Source organism: Borostomias antarcticus, assembly GCF_949987555.1.
Source record: "Borostomias antarcticus genome assembly, chromosome: 3".
In the NCBI taxonomy this organism is placed as follows: Eukaryota; Metazoa; Chordata; class Actinopteri; order Stomiiformes; family Stomiidae; genus Borostomias; species Borostomias antarcticus.
Window position 1 is genome coordinate 7,851,712 of NC_140236.1, and position 21,647 is coordinate 7,873,358.

The 21,647-nt window shown below is 42.6% G+C and overlaps 1 protein-coding gene across 1 annotated transcript in view; it reads left to right on the plus strand.

The window, feature by feature from the left end:
- Positions 1-2,062: 2,062 nt before the first annotated feature.
- slc16a4 (solute carrier family 16 member 4) overlaps positions 2,063-21,647 on the plus strand; it is a 33,324-nt gene continuing 13,739 nt past the window's right edge. The window contains exons 1-6 of the mRNA XM_084436440.1: positions 2,063-2,357; positions 5,533-5,679; positions 15,787-15,922; positions 16,234-16,366; positions 16,676-16,819; positions 21,163-21,324. Coding sequence (XP_084292566.1) covers positions 5,657-5,679; positions 15,787-15,922; positions 16,234-16,366; positions 16,676-16,819; positions 21,163-21,324 — 598 coding nt within the window. The 5' untranslated portion in view covers positions 2,063-2,357; positions 5,533-5,656. The remainder of the gene's footprint in view (positions 2,358-5,532; positions 5,680-15,786; positions 15,923-16,233; positions 16,367-16,675; positions 16,820-21,162; positions 21,325-21,647) is intronic.

A 21,647-nucleotide genomic window follows, 5' to 3' on the forward strand; every position in this document is an offset into this window, starting at 1 on the left:
CTTGTATACAGTGATGTGACAATAAACTTGACTTGCTCAGTAGCCTTGCAAACTTAGTCTGTGTAGTTACAGTATGATATGCCTTCATCTGGAATGCAGAAGGGATTCACTTCTTTTTTTTATACTAATTAACACAATTATTAAATACATAATTGTGGTTTGTACCAGTTTGTGTTAGATCATCATTCATTTTAAAAGTGTATTTATTACTTAAACTAGGCTACCTTTAAAAATATATATATATTCATAATCCACTAATGGCACAACTCGTCCGTCGAAAAAAATGAGATCTGACTGTACTGCTCAGTGCTCAACAAGCTACAACTAGCCAACCTGCTCATAATGGCAAATAGAGCTATAAAAACAATTTACCACTTCTTCATAAAATAAAATAAAATCTGGCAATGCTAATGAAGAAGCTACCACTCGAAATGCAATCGAATGCAGAAGTGCTCCAGAGGCTATCAGAGCTAGCACTAGCACTAGCAACATCACCATCGGCGAGGAAGCTAGCACCAGCAGGCAGTTGCAGTTTGATGTTGTGATGTTGGGTATGGCCTAGTGCTCGGTCATAAAGTCATATTGACATGCTCGTGGTGTCTAGATGAAGTTTGATGCGTTGTACATATTGAATTGTCATACGGATTTCTCATTAGCATACTGTTCACAACTGGTATTCTTTGTAAATAGATGGGACGAGACGGCAGAACAGTTTTGTTTTTTTTCTCACGTCAAAATGTTGCCCCCCCTACTCTCAGAGGGTAAAATCGCCTGCTGGATTATGCTATTGTATGCATTTACTAGTCATATTGATTACAGTTTAAAACAACTTGATAGCAGTAGTTTGTTGAAACAATCAGCAAGAGCTGGTAGGAGTTCGAATGAGCTATTGCTGGTTGATGGTGCAACAGCTATTTTGCACGTGGTGAAACCGATCCATTGTTGCCCCCAAGATGGTCCAGCTGGCTAACATGAAACCATCACCAAAACACAGCTTCAAACCAGCTTGGGCTGGTAGCTGGAATTACCAGCAGGGCAGGTGTCGTTGCACTGGATTTTAGGCTACTTGAACCACATTTCTCATTTAAATTTGATTTTTTTTTATGCCCCGTCACTGATGCAGCCCGAAGCGACTCGGGGCCGTTTTATATCTTGAAAACATATTTCGTTTGGGGAGTTGTGAATGGCCCTACTACAAGATCGGGTTCATTAGGCTACGCCATCGATGCTACGCTTCTGTTATTTCCCTGATTGTTGTTTGATATTTTGTTTGATTTTTGATCTCAATGAAGGCCTCACGTTCACTGCCGCCAGCTCTGTTGCTACATGCTTAAAGAAGTGGATCCTGTGGGTCCATGGATAAAGAAGTGGGTATACTCCTATAGGCTACATCCGTATACCGTCCACTGCACCACTGGGTAATGTCTTTAATGTTTTTTGTTTTAACCCAACAACTTGTATTCAGTGTTTTGGAATGACCTTGTCAAAGTGATATAAATCCCATCGAGATGACAGGATCGCAAACGACTTGAGTTCTGTATGGATGGGCCAAATCTCAATGGGGTTATGATGGATAATCTATTATTAACAAACGTTTGTTTGTAATTATTGCTGCAAAATACGACATAGACAATTACCGAATCTAGGGGGCAATTACTTTTTCGCATGGGGCACTGTGTTGAATAACTTAGTTAATAAATAAATAGGATCAAAATTTTGTAGGCCTAGGCTATTTGTTGTTGCAAGGTCCCTCTTCTCTAATGCTATAGCCTACATTTGCAAAAAATATGCAATGCTTTAACTTAGACAGGGATAAATACTTTTTTCACCGCACCATGTGCAACAGCGGCGCTCCTCTGCAGTGCTGTATCCTATCCCTGAACTCTGCAGTCAGAGCGCATAGCGCAACCTGGGAGGCTCCGTACTAGGCTACTCGGTTGGAAATATTGTGCCACTGCACTATGATTCGAGCGAGCGTTGGGGCATGTTTTGACAGCAGATGTTATGTTTTCTACGTTCAGGGTTTCCAACAACGTTTCAATCACGTGGCTGTGCCTGTGGAGACTTTGGTTCGTGCGACACTAGGCTACTCGCTCATAAGCAGTGATGTGGCTTAAGCAAAGATGCAAAACGCAACTCTGAACGAGTCACACATCGAGCGAAAGTTATGGCACGATCCTCTTCAAGGGAAAAGGTCCTCCTCCATCGATTTTTAAGAAAGCACGAAATCTCCAAGTAACATCTCTTTAATTGCCCCAAGGAGGATGGAGCGCACACCCCTGTAGGAGCCTGGGACAGAGAAGTAGCCTGGTCTACTCTAACACCGTAACGACCGTCAGCACCGGTGGCGACTCAAGGTATCCTAATTAAAAGTATTAATGATTCTTGACAGGCATTTTAGCTTGCTTTGACTGAAGGTTTTTTGACTGTAACAATTCCGTTTTCGTCAAACTGTTGATTGTTTCATAAACATCTTGAGTCTTGGTCGGGAACAAGTCATAATAGCGTAATCATGCAAATAATTAACATATTTTTTCTAAAAGAAATTCATGAAAATTGGAACAGAAAATCATATTATTCAGGGAGAAATGTATTGTTTATTGTTGCTACAAACTTATTCAAATAGGTTGAAGATTTGCTGGAATGTCTTTTGTTTGACGTGAGCTTGTATGCACCTAATTTCCATCATAGCTTATCTATCAGTATTTGCAGAAATGTAAAAGGCAGCTATTGGATTTGTGGAATGAATGTAGTAGTGTCTTGCCCTTTAAGTAGCTGAAACGCAACAACTGGAATTCTGCACTGTTTTGTTTTGTTGTTTAGATACTTTACAAAGTCTTTTATTTCACTTGCACTAGCTAGAAAACATGCCGTAGCCTCTACCTTTCTCACGTATCCCTTTTATGTTTCTGTTATTAATGTGGTGACAAGGGTGATGACAGCGCCACCTAGGGACTTGCACCCCAGAAATACAATCACAGGTTTTCTATATACAACCCTTCAAATGAAGAGCAGAGATGATTCACAGTTCGCACAACTTTATTTTGTTGTTACTAATTAAAACGACAAATTACACATATAATGTGTCTTTGGATCCATAACTAGGTGCCGTTTGTGGGTAGACAACTTTATTTTATTATTACTGATTAAAACTACCAACTACATAAATAATTTGTGTTTGGATCCATAATTAGGAGCCCATTGTAGGCAGAAGATGAGGGTGGAGGGAGGGAGATACTAGTGAATCCCACCAGAGGCCAAACACCAGGTGTGCCTGCATGGTGAAAACTCTCTCTCTCTCTCTCTCTCTCTCTCTCTCTCTCTCTCTCTTCTCTCTCTCTCTCTCTCTCTCTCTCTCTCTCTCTCTCTGTCTCTCTCTCTCTCTCTCTCTCTCTCTCTCTTTCTCTCTCACACACACACACACCCTCACACAAATAGCTGTACAAAAAGTGCTTATGTGGTGAGTTTAACAATATAGTTACCCCGTCAGGTAATGTAATATGACTATAACACGGTGGCAATGTCCTACAGGGCAGACAACAAGTTAGGATTACAAGTTTTGAGGCAGTGTTGCCACTTCTCCATTCGTAGCATCAGCTTAAGACCAATCGGCAGTAGCCAATACACCAGCACAGTGGAGGACAGACTGTTCATAAGCCTCCTTACTTCACCACCACTGATTGATTTTTAACATACTGTACATAATCTACATGTAAAGCTCTTCTACCATACAGTAAATGGACTGCTCTTATATAGCGCTTTTCCACCTTAGCGACACTCAAAGCGCTTTACAATGGCCTCTCATTCACCCATTCACACACCAATGGTGGTAGCTGCCATGCAAGGTGCTAACCTGTTCATTGGGAGCAATTTGGGTTTAGGTGTCTTGCTCAAGGACACTTCGACATGTGGACAGTCAGAGCTGGGATTCGAACCACTGACCTTTCAATCACTGAACGACCCGCTCTACCAACTGAGCTACAGCCGTACCACTGCCACATGATCTACCTCCATTAGGATTCAGCCCCAGACTCTCTTGGGAGATGCGGACGCCAAGGGAACCGCACTCCATCTCTGCGTAAAGGTGCATGTAAGGAGCTGACCTAACATAGTCTAGTTGTTTCAAACAGAGATGTCAAATAAGGGGGACAACGCAAAACGGACTGTCCCTGAGCTTTGCACGATAAAAGACCTCCCTGTGAGTTCAGAATACTGAGGTGTATGTTGTCCCACTCGTTTTTCAGGGATAATAAACTAAGCCAAGCTTTCAACTGACCACCCAGTGCTTTACTGCATAATCTCAAAATTTCTCATGAATGTACAGTAACATAATCTCACAATTCCTCATGATTAATGTACTGTAACATAACCTCACAATTCCTCATGACTGATGTAACATAATCTCACAATGCCTCATGACTAATGTACAGTAACATCATCTCACATTCCTCATGACTACTGTAACATCATCTCACAATTCCTCATGACTACTGTAACATCACAGTTCCTCATGACTACTGTAACATAATGTTGTGGTATTTTGAGAGGTTGGGTGCTCCAGAACGACCTCTGAGGACCTTCTCTTTGATCATATTTGGCAGAGTGCCTCCACTTTTTGTCTATTTAGTCTGCCTTCTCTAACATGGCCTAATGTCTATTGTTGTCATTGTGGTCTAAGAAAGTCTGTGCTTGTGGGAAATTGACCACAACCTACAAATAATAGGTCCAAGATATATTTAAGATACTATATTTTACTACCTCCAGTTAATTGTGATCATTCAAGCTGATGAATGCCTTGTTGTTGACATTGTTAGCTGTAGCTGTCCCCTCCTGTTGCTCCACACTACTTGCTGTGGCACTGCTGTCCTCGTCAGGCAGGTCAGGTAGAGTCTGTAGAGAAGACCGTGGTGGTGGAGAGAGGGCTGGTATAGAATTAATTGATTAGACAATTTCGGTGTGATATCTTACCTGAATCCCACCCCGTTTCATAGCCACTCAGCTGGTTTGAATGTCTCGTTTATCTCACATGGTATGGGTACATCCCTCCATGACCCAAAGTTGCAGACAGAAAAACATTTCTCAGAATTATTTATTATTTATTATGTCTTCTTACTTCCATATTATGCAGACCAGGAAGTCCACAAACAAGCAACCCCCCCCCATAATGGAGGATGTTGCCCCCCCACCCCAACCCCCCCCCCACACACACACACACACACACACTCACACACACTCACATATACAATACCAACACCCAATACAACCCACACAATGTCTTACCTGTGAGGGTCAGCTTTCTCTCTGCTGTGAGTTTCCTGACTGCAGTGATTGACAGGAAACAACCCAACTGGGCTATCTGGTTTCAACCTGTCTGCTTCCTGAGGCATAAGTATGAGGATGTCATCCCCTTAACCTACTGTTATCCATTTCTCCAGAGGTTATTATCTGCACACTACTGTAAAGCCTCACCGCAATGAACACGAATGATGTGAACGAAGGTCATTTCTATCTCACGCCTGCCTCTCGTTGCAGGTGAGAGGCTAACCTGGAGGCAGCTGTCGATTTGTCTTGAATCTCCATCAACGGGCCCAGACGGAGGATGATGCGTGTATAGCACCCAGAAGTTTCCCTGCTTTTTCCAAACCTGGATCCAGCCATGCTACCAAAAGAGCATAACAAGTACTGTACATGCTTGTTGTTTTGTTTTTTTACTGTTCTCACTCAGTAGAACACGAGCTGGAGCTTCCCTATACCAAGAGCTTTTAGTATTACACTAGTTGTTCATTCACTTCCCACAAAAATAAGTAATACTACTGAGAAGAAATAATGCGTTCCTAAAGGGACAATTTGTAAATTATGTTGCAAGGTAAATTCAGTTTATGTCTGACACCTGGAGCCTGTGTAGAGCAGTCTTAGTACAGACACACTCTCAAACAAGGCCACAGAAGAATGTATTGTGATGCTGGTTGAATTTTAGAATGTGTGCAAGCTGCATTTTTTGTATGTGAAACTGACCCGAATTTTAGAAATTGATGCAAAGAGCCAAACAGTGGGCTACAAAGACATGGTTTAGAAATATTCAATATAGAAATATTTAAATGCCGATGATGCTTCTGCATGTGGAATTTATTCCCTCAAATGTAATGTGTGATATCTGTTCTCAGCATTAGATCTGATTTTTCTAAACAGATTCACATGTGCATTAGTGCAGCCAAACTATGGCAGTGCCCACTTCTCCAGACATTCTATCTACACCTTTGTTATTGTAACCGTGATTGCTGCTCATACTTTAGGTAGGTAGGGAGGTACTGTAGATATGGTAGGTAGGTATGTAGGTAGGTATGGAGGGAGGGAGAGAGGGAGGGAGGTAGGTAGGTATGTACTGTAGATATGGTAGGTAGGGAGGGAGGGAGGTAGTTAGTTCGGTAGGGAGGGAGGTAGGTAACGAGGGAGGGAGGTAGGTAGGGAGGTAGGTAGAGAGGGAGGGAGGGAGGGAGGGAGGTAGGTAGAGAGGGAGGGAGGGAGGGAGGTAGGTAGGGAGGGAGGGAGGTAGTTAGTTCGGTAGGGAGGGAGGTAGGTAACGAGGGAGGGAGGTAGGTAGGGAGGTAGGTAGAGAGGGAGGGAGGGAGGGAGGGAGGTAGGTAGGTAGAGAGGGAGGGAGGGAGGGAGGTAGGTAGGGAGGGAGGTAGGGGGGAGGGAGGTATGAAGGCAGACAGGCAGAAACAAAGTACAATGGATTGAAGTATGTAGATATAATATATAATACAATATACAGAAGAAATGTAAATATACAGATGGACTACACTCATGACAAGATCATGACAAGAAATCCAACATCATAAATTGCAAGTCTCTCTCCGTCCAAATTATCTGTCTGTTCATCTATCCACATTTTTCTCGGACACCATCGTCCTGACAGCATTCACATTTGACACAGTTATCTGCAGAGGTCCTGGGCAGACTGTGACGGGGACGGATTTTTTATGAATTCGCGTTTTGGCCAATTTAAAAAAAAAAATACTGCTCCGGAGCCCGCCCTTCTTTCACACAGCGCTGCTCCAGCGGAGATCAAGCCAACCAATAGAAATACTGCCCTGCCCTGATACAAAAACTGAACTATTACCTCGCGCCAGTGTTACTGCTGGGCTACTCTATAATTATTTTGCCTGCTCAGCTTTGCCCAAAATTAGTGCAGCTGCCCTGATACAAATGCTGAACTATTACCTCACGAGTTATTTTGCCATTGCTCAGCTTTGTGCAAAATGTGTGTGTTCTATTGTCCACCCTGTACTGTACAATAGTAGTAGCTATTATTCAGACGGGACTTGCCAAACACAACATGTCCACTAGGTTCTTCTCCAGTCACTTAAAAAAGTGTGTTCTATTGTCTACCCTGTATAATAGTATCTACAAACCAAGCTATCGTTCAGACGGGACTGTGCTGTGAGCTGTGATGCTAATTTTCGCTATGTTCTACTCCATTCACTTATGCTAAAAACATTAGCGATCAGAACAGCTCCATGAAAATGTCTACTGCTGTCTACTGGGGGCGGGCATAATGAGGACTAAATGACCAATTACTGATTGCTCCAATGGGTATCAGAACTAAAATAAATATGTAGATGAACTGTACAATCATGACAAGGAAAAATATATTATAGATGAATAGTATAATATACTTTTTGCTATAGTCATGCTACAGAAATAACGTGTTTAACATATTAGATTAATAGGGGTGCATACTGTAGGTTGTGCAAAGATGTGCAAGATTCGTGTCAAGAGTTGCTCCAATTGGAGTCTCAGCGAGTTGACCTGCAAGGCTGGGTCATACTGTACAAGCACATTAACAAAACAGTATGTCTTCATCATGGTGTAATTTAACATTTCTGATCTGGTGGCTGTGGAGACAGGATGGCAATGGTAAGATGTTGGTTGTGCAGCTTACTGTCCGTGGCTTAATGAGAGCCAGCGCCAGACTTGAATCGGCACTTTATGAATGGTTCCCGGGCTGCAGATCAGAGCCATACAGGGGGCCACAGATGTGGATCTGTAAAGAGCCCAGCAGACATAATAAACTAACACCACTTTCTCTGGAGAGAGGGGCGTGGCTCCTTTGATCTGCTTTCAAACCCTGCATCGGATTTTGGGAGAGACACACTGCCTTAAGGGCTGTTTGGTGTAATAACACAGGCTGACCCAGGTCAAATGCTAATTTTGTAAACGCATCTAATTTGATTTAACTCATGCAATACAGCTAATGGAAAACATGCCAGAAAGTTCCAAGTCTGAGATAAATCAAATAGGTGAAAGAAGATATTCAAAAGATTTTAACAATTTTACGTACAGTATGTATTTGACCCAGGTCAAGGATTATACAGTGTTATAGAAAAATAAGATCCTCTTTTGCCCAAGAACACGCACGTTCTAACCCAGCTATTGGCTCGCTGATGACATACCCGTACCCCCCCTCCCCTCCTCTCAGTGGGAGCGATGGCGCTCACCCAAAAACTGTTCTGATGCAATCATATCCGGTAATGGATTCATATCCGTAGGCTTTATACTGGGAGTTATCGTCCGAGGTCTTCCATGTACACTGGTGAAGTGTGAAAGTGCACACAACTCCTAGATTTAAGAGTAATACCGGGTTCCCGGTTGGAGGGCTAGTTGAAGAAGCAGAGAACCGGCACTCATGGAATAAGGCCGAAAACAGATGCATTTCGGCCTTAAGCCACCATCAGTATACCAGCTGATGGCTTAAGGCCTAAATGTGTCCGTCTGCTCAATAAATATTTAGACTATACTATTTACTCCGTGAGTGTCGGTTCTCTGCTTCTTCTTGCTTGTATGGATGTACTTTATACTCCTTCAACTGCAGGGACTAATGCAGGGACAGGTGGAGTTACTGGCACCACGGGAAGAAACCTTGGCCGTTGTCCGAGGTGCTGTATATACTGTATTTGTATTTAGTGTGCTTGGCTTCCCACGATGGAACTCCCCTAACTGCCTTGGACATCAGCTCTTTTGGTCATGCCACCCCAAGCGTCTTGTCCGCTTTACAAAATGGGGGGCAGGGGGGGAGGGGGAGGGGTCAAGGCTATATACAGTAGGTGGGAAGTTGTGGCTTCTATATGACCAGCACAAGACTCCTGTGTGTTCAGAGCTGTTGTTTTTCTAAAAGCTTGCAAAACCGTCTGTTTTCAATTAGGTCTCTTCCTTCAAGCACATCTTCAAAACATGACCGCATAACCTTAGTGGGGGGCCAGGGAAGTAACTAAATGGTCCCACCCAGTGTGGGGTGTTTTTCTCGGTGTGAAAGGAATATCTCCTGACGTATTCCACTAAAACACCCCCAAGTCAACCAGGAACATAGTCTCAATAATCATGGCGTGATGTGATACATATGATATGGCCATTCAGGCAGCAAATGGAGAGGCATGGTCCGACCAAAACACATCTGGATCTGTCAGCAATATGAGCATCAATTCAGTAAGCCCACATGCAGAGATGTACTGTATGTGTATGAGTCTATGTAGGTAATACTGGAATATTATAGCACTAATTTGCCACCTACCCAGCACCCCCCCACCCCCGTGCCTAGGACTCACAGCACATTCATAAACATGCACTCACTCGGTCAGAGGGTGAAAAGCACATGGAAGGAAATGCTTTCCCTCTGCAGTACACTGGCCCGATTCATTCCCCTGCTGTAATCCTTGGCTAAGCACTTTCAGCCTCATTTGGGCCCTGGCTTCTATAGATGTCTGATGAGGGTTGGGGTTAAACTGAGTAGAGGCACAAGCACTACAGCACCATGCTGTGAAGGTTGACACACCAACACGACAGACCCCCCCCACCCACACACACACATACATACACACACTCATTCACTCACTCACCAACAAACACACATAACAACCTGGACCTGAGCCAGCCTTCTGGTTGTTAACAAGTTAGATACGGTACCTGTCTGTTCAAGACCAGGCCAGGACACTTGACAATCATTGAACCATTGTGCCCCTTGAGCAAGGGACTTAACCCAAATTCTAGCTCAAAAACATCACAAGTCGCTCTGGATATAATAAATGACCCCCCCCCCCCGGAATCAATATAGTGCCGCTATTACTACTACCTACTACTACTACTACTACTACTTCTGCTGATGCTACTATTACTACTTCTATGACTATACTACTACTACTACTACTACTACTACTACTACTACTACTACTACTACTACTACAACAACTATTATTACTATTACTACTAATAATAATAATACTACTACTACTACTACTACTACTATTACTACTACTACAACAACTATTATTACTATTACTACTACTACTACTACTACTACTACTACTACTAATGCTACTACTACTACTATGACTATACTACTGCTGTACTACTTCTACTACTACTACTACTACTATTACTACTACTACTTTGACTATACTACTACTACTACCACTGCTATGACTATACTACTACTACTACTACTACTATTACTACTACTACTACTACTATGACTATACTACTACTGTACTACTACTTCTACTACTATTACTACTACTACTACTACTACTACTACTATTACTACTACTATGACTATACTAGTACTACTACTACTACTACTACTACTACTACTACTACTATTACTACTACTATGACTATACTAGTACTACTACTACTACTACTACTACTACTATTACTAGTAGCAGGTTGGTTTAGAAATGGAGAGACTAGACAAATGGAGAGACTAAACACACTCAATGAAACCACAGCACTCTTTTGTCTTGCAGGAATTTCACAGACGTGGCATGTTGAGAGATAGAGGCAAAAGTGGGCGCAGTGGCGGATTTGGTATTTTCTGGGCCATTTGACGGGGCATTTGCACAGACTTGAGCAAAGTTTGCTTCGAGGTACTGCAGACGTAGTAATTAATGGGAGCGCCAGGAGGAGATCAAAGTGGTGTACAGGCACAGTGGCATTTCAGTTTACACATCAACATGGGCATTTACATTCCCCACATCATTTACATAAAAGAATGGGGTTGCGATACCCCTCTGAGAGTCTGGGCGCTGGTGTGGTGAATGAATTAAAGACAGCGTGTCATGTTTTTCAGTCTCTTAGGTGTAGACCCTGTGCCTCTACACTTTGTCCTGTGGTGTTAGTCTGGAACCTTGTCCATCAGTGATCAAAGGGGTATGAGATGTGTTAAGACAAACCCTGTATATCACTGTCAAGTAAACATACTCAACGCTAGAGCACAGTGATGGAGGTAAATGAGGCAAACCTATTGATGGTAAACTGTGACAGATGTGGGTGAAAAACATAGATGGATGAGCGTGGACTGGAGCTGGGGTCACTGCTTTACTTAGAAATGCGGAGGTCTGTCTGGTCCATGCATGTTCACTTTCTCTCTGTAGCTGGTAGATTAGGGCAGATTTAAAGAGGTCTGACCGAGTCAATCTCCTCAATCATTTCCAGGCCCAGCCAGCCCACAGACAAGGCTACAGACTCCAGTTCAGAAAGCTGGGGTCTCATGACCCTGGTAAATGACTCATGATGCCACATATCTGAGCACTTAGTAACCCTGTTTTGAAAAGTTCTATAAACATAAAGTGCATTCTTATTCTTATTATTTGTAGTAGTATTCTTCTTCTTTAGGGACCATTATTATTGTTATTATTATTATTATTATTATTATTATTATTATGATTATTATTATTATTATTATCCATCTTCCTCTGAAGTCTGACTTCCCGTGGACAAAAAATCACCACAACTTTGCACATAGCTCCAGTACTATACCCAAAGTCCTCAACCTGCAGTGTAGGTCAATAAACCTGATGGTGGCGCTACAGCAACAGTCTGAAGTTTAAAACTTTAATAAATCATAACAAATCAGCCATAGGTGCTATCACTGTAAAACCACCACGTGAATGTAGTCCCAAGTGAGACAAAACTTTCATATGCTCTGACCTTGCAGGAATTATGAAGTCCATCACTCAGATTTTTTCATAAATTGTAAAACCTAGCAAACCTATGTCCTCCACATTTTTTGTTCAATTGACACCAAACTTGAGATACTGTATCTTCAGACTGTCCTTACCAAACGATCCTCACAGATTTTTTTAATATCAAAAATTGAGCCCACAGCGCATCAAAAAGTTTTACTGTTAACAGTTCTGTATACAATTCCTACAAATTCTCACCAAAACAATGTCTGATCATCCTCATAAAAAGTGACAACATTGGCAACATATCCAAGATGTAGTGTGATTTATTTCAGAATTGTTTGTCAAAAAATGAATTTTATACAGTATTCTGAATTATACCCTCAAATGGTCAATGGAAAAGAACATATCTAAGCCTAACCCCTCCCACATTATTTTTCAATTGCAACCAAAATACATACACTGCATCATCAGACAGCCCACACCAAAAGATCCAGACAGATTTTTAAAATATCAAAAACTGAGCGCATGATGCATCAAAATGTTTTACTATTAGCAATACCTGTACAGTTACTACAGATTCTCGCTCAATAAATGTCATGTTCATTAAAAATCTGGGCAAAATAGTCATGACATGGTAGATGTAGTGTGATTTTTTTCAGAATTTTATCTCAGAAATTGAATTTTTGAAAATATGTTTAATTCTGTCCTCTGAAACCAACACTTCATACAGAGAAAACTACACTACCCACAATCCAATGCAACTCCACCAATCGGAGACATCGCTGTTGGAAACCCTACCCAACCCCCGCCGAGGATTACAATGACTAAATTGATTGATTGGCCATTGACTGAGCACACAGTTGCTGAAGTTAATGTTCAATTATGGGGAAAGCAAACAAAACCTGTAAAAATGAATAAACATATCTCTTCCCACATTTTTCAATCAATTAACACCAAACTTGCTACACTGGATCTTCAGACTGTCATTCACAAACTCATTGACCAGATTATTGAATTCTCAAAATTGAGTTTACAGTACACAGTTGAATAAAGATGAATATCCGCACACTGCTTGTTTGCTCCCACAGTGATTTATTAAACGAACACAACGTTTCGACCTGTGCGGTCTTCGTCAGGTATCACCAGAACACATGACTCGCCAGATGACTCACCAGACTCGCATGACTGAACACTGCAGCAATATTAAATGCGGCGATGAGCGAAGTCCGATAGTGGTCCATTTAAAAAAAGCAGGCCACAGTATCAGCACCTTCAGGTACATGGGTAAAGAGAAGGTCGAAAGGCCCCCTAGAGGTGGTGACCATGATCGCCTGCTCCTGCAACAAGAGACTTTATATATATATATGCTCAACACTATGTCCCCTTCTGGCCTAAATGAAGAAAATGAAGAATTTGATATTAGACCATTTCTGTAGCCTAATGTCAACTCTGGATTATGTTGTATTAACCCCTATGTCTAGTCGATTCCTTATGATAGGTCCTATTGACTGGCCTATGCCTCATAAAGTTTTTTTATACATGCACTCTGAACATGTGAACACAATCTACAAAAATATTGTTACACTGTTTATAATGTATGCCTATATGTCGAACAGACTACTGATATTATTTATAATAGAGAGGAGCTCATTATTGTATTCTGAGTCAGTGTATAATTATTCAATTATGTAATTGACAATGGTCCGAGTGTGGACCTGCCCATGTATATATACCCCCACCCCTTCACGTGTTCTGGTGATACCTGACGAAGACCGCACAGGTCGAAACGTTGTGTTCGTTTAATAAATCACTGTGGGAGCAAACAAGCAGTGTGCGGATATTCATCTTTATTCAACTCTGATCACTTCAGCCACTCATCCACATTTTGAAGGGCATACCATCATTATATGATGCAACTTCTATTATTATATCCTTTGTTTCAGTGTGTATACTTTAATCAACAAACATCTTTTCACGTGGGCTTTTACATATACCACACGTTCAGTGTTTTATGATGAAACAGATTATGACCTCTTATCCTGCACCCTGGTGACTACTGTAGCTTAGTCAATTTGTGAAGCCAAACTTGAGTTGTTGCTAATTAGCTCAATGAGATAGAGGATGTTGCTTGGTGTCAGAGGTTATAAGTTCAATCCTCAACTGATGCAAAATAAACATTGGAATGTCAACTTTCTTGTTGTCTTCCTATTCTCTCACTTATTGCTCCTAAACTTGTCTGAAATTGCCTGGCCCCGGCTAATCGCTGCGTAGCAGCTTTAATCCCTCTTATTATTATTATTATTATATGCATGCATGCACACACAGGCACACAAACACACACTATGTATCTCTCTCTCTCTCACACACACACACACACACACACACACACACACACTCGCGTGCGAACAGTAGTGCACACATAAGAACAACCTGACCAGGACGTTAAGCATTTTAATCTAGTCTGAGGATCAATTTAGTCGGTCACTGATCACTCAATGACCTCCAGTACCTCCTGTAGGCGTTGGCCATGATTGTACTATAACAACATTTCCATGGTGAGGCTGAGACAAGCGTGTGTTGAGCTGTAAAGCTACCAGATGGAATGGGGGTGGGGGGAGGGGGGGAGGGGGGCTGAAGGGAGCACTTCGCTGACAGGGATACTTCAGAGACTCTATATAGATGGAGAGTGATTAAATATTTACACGAACTGCGACATTCTCCCACCTACTTTGGACACTGATGAAACACTGGGCTCAAGGGTTGTAATGGGAGCAAAAAGACCTGCATAGGTAGCCAGGGTCGACTATACTGTAACTATCCGCTTTCACAGCCCAGTGGTCAGCAGTTACAATGTTACTTGCAATTGTAGACACAGTAAAGGTAATAGGAGATGGTTAGGTTTTAGATACACACTGACCGCCTGTGTAGTGTGTGAAGCATTTGTTTTTATGGCGAACACTAAGTTAACTGGCTTGTTTTTTAGATTAAGACTATTTGTGTTTCCCATGACCTGTGTTTCCACAGCATCCTAGAGACTTAGACTGTTGAACTGTCAGTGGTTAATTAGACAGGTAATGTATCCCAGAGGGTTGAAATTATTGAGAGTAACACAGGTGTTGGCAAAGGTGTGAAGGTTGTTAAGGTGAGACACCTATGTTCGAAAATAGGTCAGACTTGAACTGTCTGTCAGTTTCCAAACCTCCAAATATTTCTTTCCTTCAGCACTACAAAAATAATGCTGTTTCTCCCTCCCTCTCTCTTGCTCTCTCTCTCTCTCTCTCTCTCTCTCTCTCTCTCTCTTGCTCTTCAAACAGGAATGTAGAGGAAAGGGAGGAAGTGACCTGTCTTGTCACTCAGGGGCGTTGTTGACAGCTCCTCTGGGGAAATTTCTGTGCAGTTATTTTGAGTGACGGGGTTGTCCATGCAGGTAGACTCCGGGTAGGAGAGAGGTCAGAAGGCGGTCAGCTGGTCACACAGCAGGAGGAGAGCTTTCTGCCTGCCCAGCAGTAAAAAAGTCAAAGAAGGCCAAGAAGAGATATGTGGCCATAAGAGCCAGTCTAGTGGTCTGCACACATGGACTTCCACTAATCTTCCAGCCAATCTTCAAATCAATAAAGGGGCCTTTGTATTTCAAGCTTCAACCTTATAATCAGTAATCTCATATTCAAACCAGTGCAGATTAATTAACATCGGTGAAGTCCCAAACGATCCTTTTTTTTTCGTGACCCTTATCAGGCTTTTCAAGGGGACTTATGGCTTCTGATCATATGGATATTTGTCTGGTTCTCGCTTTGATGCGATTTGTTTTTGCGATTGTTTGCAGTGAAGGCATGAAGGCAGCCAAATTCAGCCTGTTCCCGAGGATGACCAGCCTGGCCACTAAGAAGGAGCAGGAGATCCAGTATGTCGACCCTCCAGATGGGGGCTGGGGCTGGATGGTGGTCCTGCACTGCTTCCTGGTACGTCGCTCTCCTCACCCGAATTGGTTCAGCACTGACAGATTTTTTAATAAAATGGACGGATTATCTCTTGTAATAATCATAAATATGGTGCACAAGCAGCATTCCATCACATAGGATGTGTGTGTGTGTGTGTGTGTGTGTGTGTGTGTGTGTGTGTGTGTGTGTGTGTGTATGCATGTTGATTGTTTGTGTGTGTGTGTGTGTGTGTGTGGGCGTGTGGGTGTGTGTGTGTGTATGCATGTTGATTGTTTGTGTGTGTGTGTTCGTGTGTGCGCGTGTGTGTGTGTATACTATGCCTGTGATCCCAGGTGAACGTGCTGGTGATGGGGACCCTGAAGAGCTTCGGAATCTTCTTCGTGGCGTTCCAGGATGAGTTTGAGAGCTCGGCCGAGAGCATCAGCTGGATCGGCTCCATCATGTCCAGTCTACGGCTTTCCGCAGGTCAGAGGTCACATACCCAACTCTGCAGGTCAGGGGTCAAATATCAAACTGATTCCAATACCAACCCATATACCAATCAAGCCCACAAATACCTCAGTTTTATTTTAAACTAAATATCACATTAGGCATCCACAGCACACTGCATCCTCCTACAGGTATGCATACGAAACTCTGAAATCACAACATCATTATTATACATTTACACTCACACACACACACACACACACATACACACACGCACACACACACGCACACACACACACACACTTCTCATATACAGTATCTCTCTGATATGATCCTGCTGTGTAGCTCCGCTGGCCTCAGTGGCGTGTGCCAAGGTGGGGAACAGGGTGACCACCATAGTGGGCGCTGTGCTGGTCAGCGGAGGCTTCCTGTTGAGCATCTTCGCCACTAGCGTGACCTTCCTCTACATCAGCATGGGACTGATCGTAGGTGAGTGGGAAGAAGCACTCGGCAGCTCACAGCGCGAGAAATATCTTAAAGGGGTAGTTCAGAATTTTGGACATAGAGCCTCATTTACGATTTAGACTTAGCCATAATGTTGTTGATTGATGGAGAACATTTTCAGCTGATTCCATGCTTTCTCTTGATCCGGCGTTAGCGGCATACTAATGCTAGCTCAATGTCGTAGAAACGGCTAGCATTCAAAGAAAACTCACATAAACACTCCACAGTGCACCCATATCAAATCAAATATGAGGACAGTCTGTCGGGGGTTCATTTGAGTTTTTATACCATCATTTTTGAAGTCCAACTATCGTTGAATCAAAAAAAGCACACTATAGTGCTGCAGGTTAACAAAACAATTGAGAATTTTATGACTAAAGCATGAAACTTTCAGCATATGATCTATACACGCCAAGGATTAATTTCAGACGTAGAACCACTTCAGTAGGGACCTTTTACGGCTGTTGCAGCCATTTTCCAAAATGGCCATCAAAATGGTGGGCGCTTCAGTCTATTTTGACTGCAGGGTGCATATATGTGGTGCTGTGTTGATACAAGCATGAAAATTGTGATGAGCTGTCTCCATGGGTCACTTGACAAGAAGCCACTTGAAATTTCAAGATGGTGACCATTTTTCAAGATGGGCGCCACCTTAGTGGAACAGTTATAGTGCGGCAGATAAGCTCATATGTAAGGTATTGTGCATTTTATGACTAAAGAATGAAACTTTCTCCAGTGTTTCTATACACCATGTTTCTACACATCATGAAGTCTGTTTTCAGATGTGGAACCACTTCAAGAGGGACTTCTGGAACTTGTCAGAGGTCGAACACATTTGCGTCATCATCAACTCGTTTTTTCACTTTGTAGGCATACATGCAGTGGTGTGTTTTTAGTTTGACGGCCGCCGTACTGAAAAAGGAAGTTATGTCAATGTAGCGGTTACCGCATGTATGATTTCAGTTGGGAGTCAAGGTTACTAATTGGCTCTACCCTTTCCCTATCTTTGAGGACATCTACCGCAACGTGTCAAAACTCCTTTTCAACAGAAACGTTTTCTCCGGGCGTCAGGGATGGGCAGTATTTCTATTACTTGTATTTGAAATACGTATTTCAATTACTTTGGAGTATTTTGTAATTAGTATTTGATAAGGCCAATAAAAAATCTAATGTAATTTGTAACAAAATATTTTAGAGTGGAGTTATTTTGTATTTAAAATACTCAAAATACTTTCTCCACGAATAAAAAACCCCCAAATAATACATATTCTTCTAATATTGGATGTAAAAATAAAGAATGTTTTAGGGCACATGTCCCTAGCACTAGCATGCTGTCTAGGACGACAGAGCTCCTGTCAGAAGTGACAAAAGAACAGTTGAAAACACCATGGCCACCATGACCAACACGTTGGAATTCTATTCCGACAGCTGGACACTTTAAGAGAAACTACCTGAAATGATGGAAAAAACCTCATCTCCCCCCATTAATAAAAAATATGTATACATAATCAATCAAGCTGTTGTCTTTTAATAGCTTTGCTTAGTTACACTGACATTCTGTGACTGTTCTCCCTTTGTGTGGGGTTCACCAGAGCTTTGTGTATATCATATAGCCCAAACCTGAATAATCTGCTACACCAAATTGAGAGAAAAAAGAAAAAGAAGCATTTCCTATATTTTAAATACAAAATACATGTATTGTATTTCGATACATTTTATGGCACCAGTATTTTGTGTTTTATTTTGATCCATTTATTTGAGGGGTATTTTGTATTTTGTATCAAAATACATTTTGATGTATTTTTGCCTATCTCTGGGCGTCAGCATCATATGTTGCACAACCACTGATGTACCGGAGGCCCCAGCACCCCCCGTGGTGTGGGGGAGCCCCGGAGCTTAGGAGGCCCCACTAGATTTTTTTTTCTTTACATTCTGTAGCCTCTTAGATTTCCAAAGTCGGAACAGGAACAGGACGCAGAGGGCGGGCCCCCTTCCCTTATATGTTGCAAGGCACCCCGTCAAGTGTAGGCGATCATTCTAATAATTATTTGCTCATCTGTGAAAGGACTAGTCGGCTGATCATAAATGCTCATTGGCAGGCTGGGCAGCATTCAAAACAAAGCGGGAAGCTTTGCTAATTTTTGAAGTTCAGTAGCCTACATAAATTGCGTTTCTGGTAAAAACTAAAAATGAAGTGCAAATACCCAAGCAGTGCTCAGAAAAACAACGAGAGTGAAAGTCGGAACAGGAGAGGGCAAAGCTACCAAAAATAAATTCATTGTTCCAAGAGGCAGCAAAGGTAGACCCTACCGGTCCGGCCACCGCTAGCCAGTGGCGTTGATGTCACATACCCAACTCTGGGTATTAATAAAAAAACAAAAATAGGCGTAGATCTAGACTGCACGCGCGTCAGCTCTCAATACTAAAGATAACCCAGTCTCTCTTGCGACATTGTGGTCCTCAAATAGGCCTATGTCTTTATTAATTTAAGTTTTGAAAAAGATCTCTCGGCACTGGCAACAGTCACAGGTATTTATTTGATTGTTCCACGCTCAATTTCCTTTATAGTAGGCCTTGGAGCATTACGGTGGGACTGTATCTGGAAAGGAAACTCAGCTGACAAGTCGTCTTTATAGGGGGCTGCTAAAGCACTAGCGGGCTCAGACAGATCCGTGTCTGTTGCGCGCAAAACTTCACGGGCCATGCACTAGCCACTGTAAGAACAAACAAGCTGACCGGGGGGTTGCTTGCGGTGACCGGGCCCGGTGAGGAGCTAGCTGGCTCGGCTGTAATGGGGCTAGGGGCCTGGCTGGATTGTTTGTCCGCTGCCTGCCTGAAGTCGGAGCTGACCATTACACAAACACAGAAACTCAATAAAGTGGACTTCACACAATGTGTGACTAAGCAGTGTTGTCATCTTGGCATCTTAATCCACCATACAATACAACCCACCGCATCTTACCCACCATATAATAACATTAACAGTCTCCTGAGCAGAAGCAAAGGGCAGTGCACTTGAGGGTAACCTTTTTGCAAGTGCAGCGCGTTGTACACCCTTTCTTGCAGCCACAATGTATTAGCTCATAGCAGCTCTGTGAAGCTTCAGGAAGGGTGGTCCACAGTGGCTGCCATCCTATCCCTGCTTCTTTAACCCAGCCCCAATCAGAAGGACTTCGCAGCCGATGGTCAGGTTCTAAGGCTTTGCACCAGACATTGGCTTGATAGGTGGCCCGCTTAATATGTTGGTCTAAAGCAGCCTTTGTTGACATGTTCTCCACAGCTCTGGATTTCTGAGTGAAGAGCTGTTTTCTAGCCTCGTTCACCTGTGAATGAGTGAGAAGACAAAAAAAGCATTGTAAAGTGCTTTGCGGTAGATGTCCTCAAAGATAGGGAAAGGGTAGAGGTAACCGCTACATTGACATAACTTCCTTTTTCAGTACGGCGGCCGTCAACCTAAAAATACACCACTGCATGTATGCCTACAAAGTGAAAAAATGAGTTGATGATGACCCAAATGTGTTCGACCTCTGACAAGTTCCAGAAGTCCCTCTTGAAGTGGTTCCACATCTGAAAACAGACTTCATGTTGTGTAGAAACATGGTGTATAGAACACTGGAGAACGTTTCATGCTTTAGTCATAAAATGCACAATACCTTACATATGAGCTTATCTGCCACTCCACTAAGGTGGCGGCCATCTTGAAAAATGGTCGCCATCTTGAAATTTCAAGTGGCTTCTTGTTAAGTGACCCATGGAGACAGCTCATCCCAATGCACATGTTCATGCTTGTAATGTTCATGCTTGTATCACCACAGCACCACTATATATGCCCCCTGCAGTCAAAATAGACTGAAGCTCCCACTGAAGCGCCCACAGCCGTAAAAGGTCCCTCCTGAAGTGATTCTACATCAGAAATTAATCCTTGGGGTGTATAGATCATATGCTGAAAGTTTCATGCTTTAGTCATAAAATGCACAATACCTTCCATATATGAGCTTATCTGCAGCGCTACTACCGTTGGCTCACAGTGAGAATACACACAAACCTTTTCATTTTCACTCCCTAGTTTCCATGTTGACGAGCTCGCTGTGATTTTGGATGTGAAGCTATCTGTGTCTGTAGCGTAGGGCGAGATATACATTTACATCCCTTGCTGAACAGCCTGACTTTGTTGACCATGTTATTTTTCAGTCAGTATTTATTAATAATGTATTATTTATTATTTGTAATAATTAATTCATAATTTCTTTATTAACAATTGAGCATGTCTAAAAACTCAAAACCAAGGTCAGACTGAAAGTCATACCGCTGTCTTGCCCTCCGCTCAGGTCTCGGTTTCGCTCTGCTATACCAAGCCACCTCGGTTGTCATCGCGATGTACTTCCGAAAGCGGCTGGCGACTGCATACTCCATCGGACGCTCTGGGATGGGTTTGACCTTTGCCCTGGCTCCCTTTACTCAGCTGCTGCTGGAGCAGTACGCCTGGCAAGGTATGTACCGCCCCGTCCCTCCGAGAGAGAGAACCCTGGAACGATTCCTCAGTCACGGTATGTGAATATCAGTCGGTTTAAAGCCCTGCGTTCCTTAATTTTCATAGAAGCAAAAACCAATGACTTCCAGAGTCCATTGAACGGCAAAGCATACTACAGGAATGTGCCTTGTGATTTTCAGAGGGGGCAGCGGGTGGGCTTTGATCAATAAATAACAGTTTCTTTCATTGTTGTGCTATCGTTTTCTGTACAACATTCAGACTGTTAGCAGGTATGTTGTCACCTTCATGTGGGAACATTCAGCGGGTTGACAGACTGTTCTC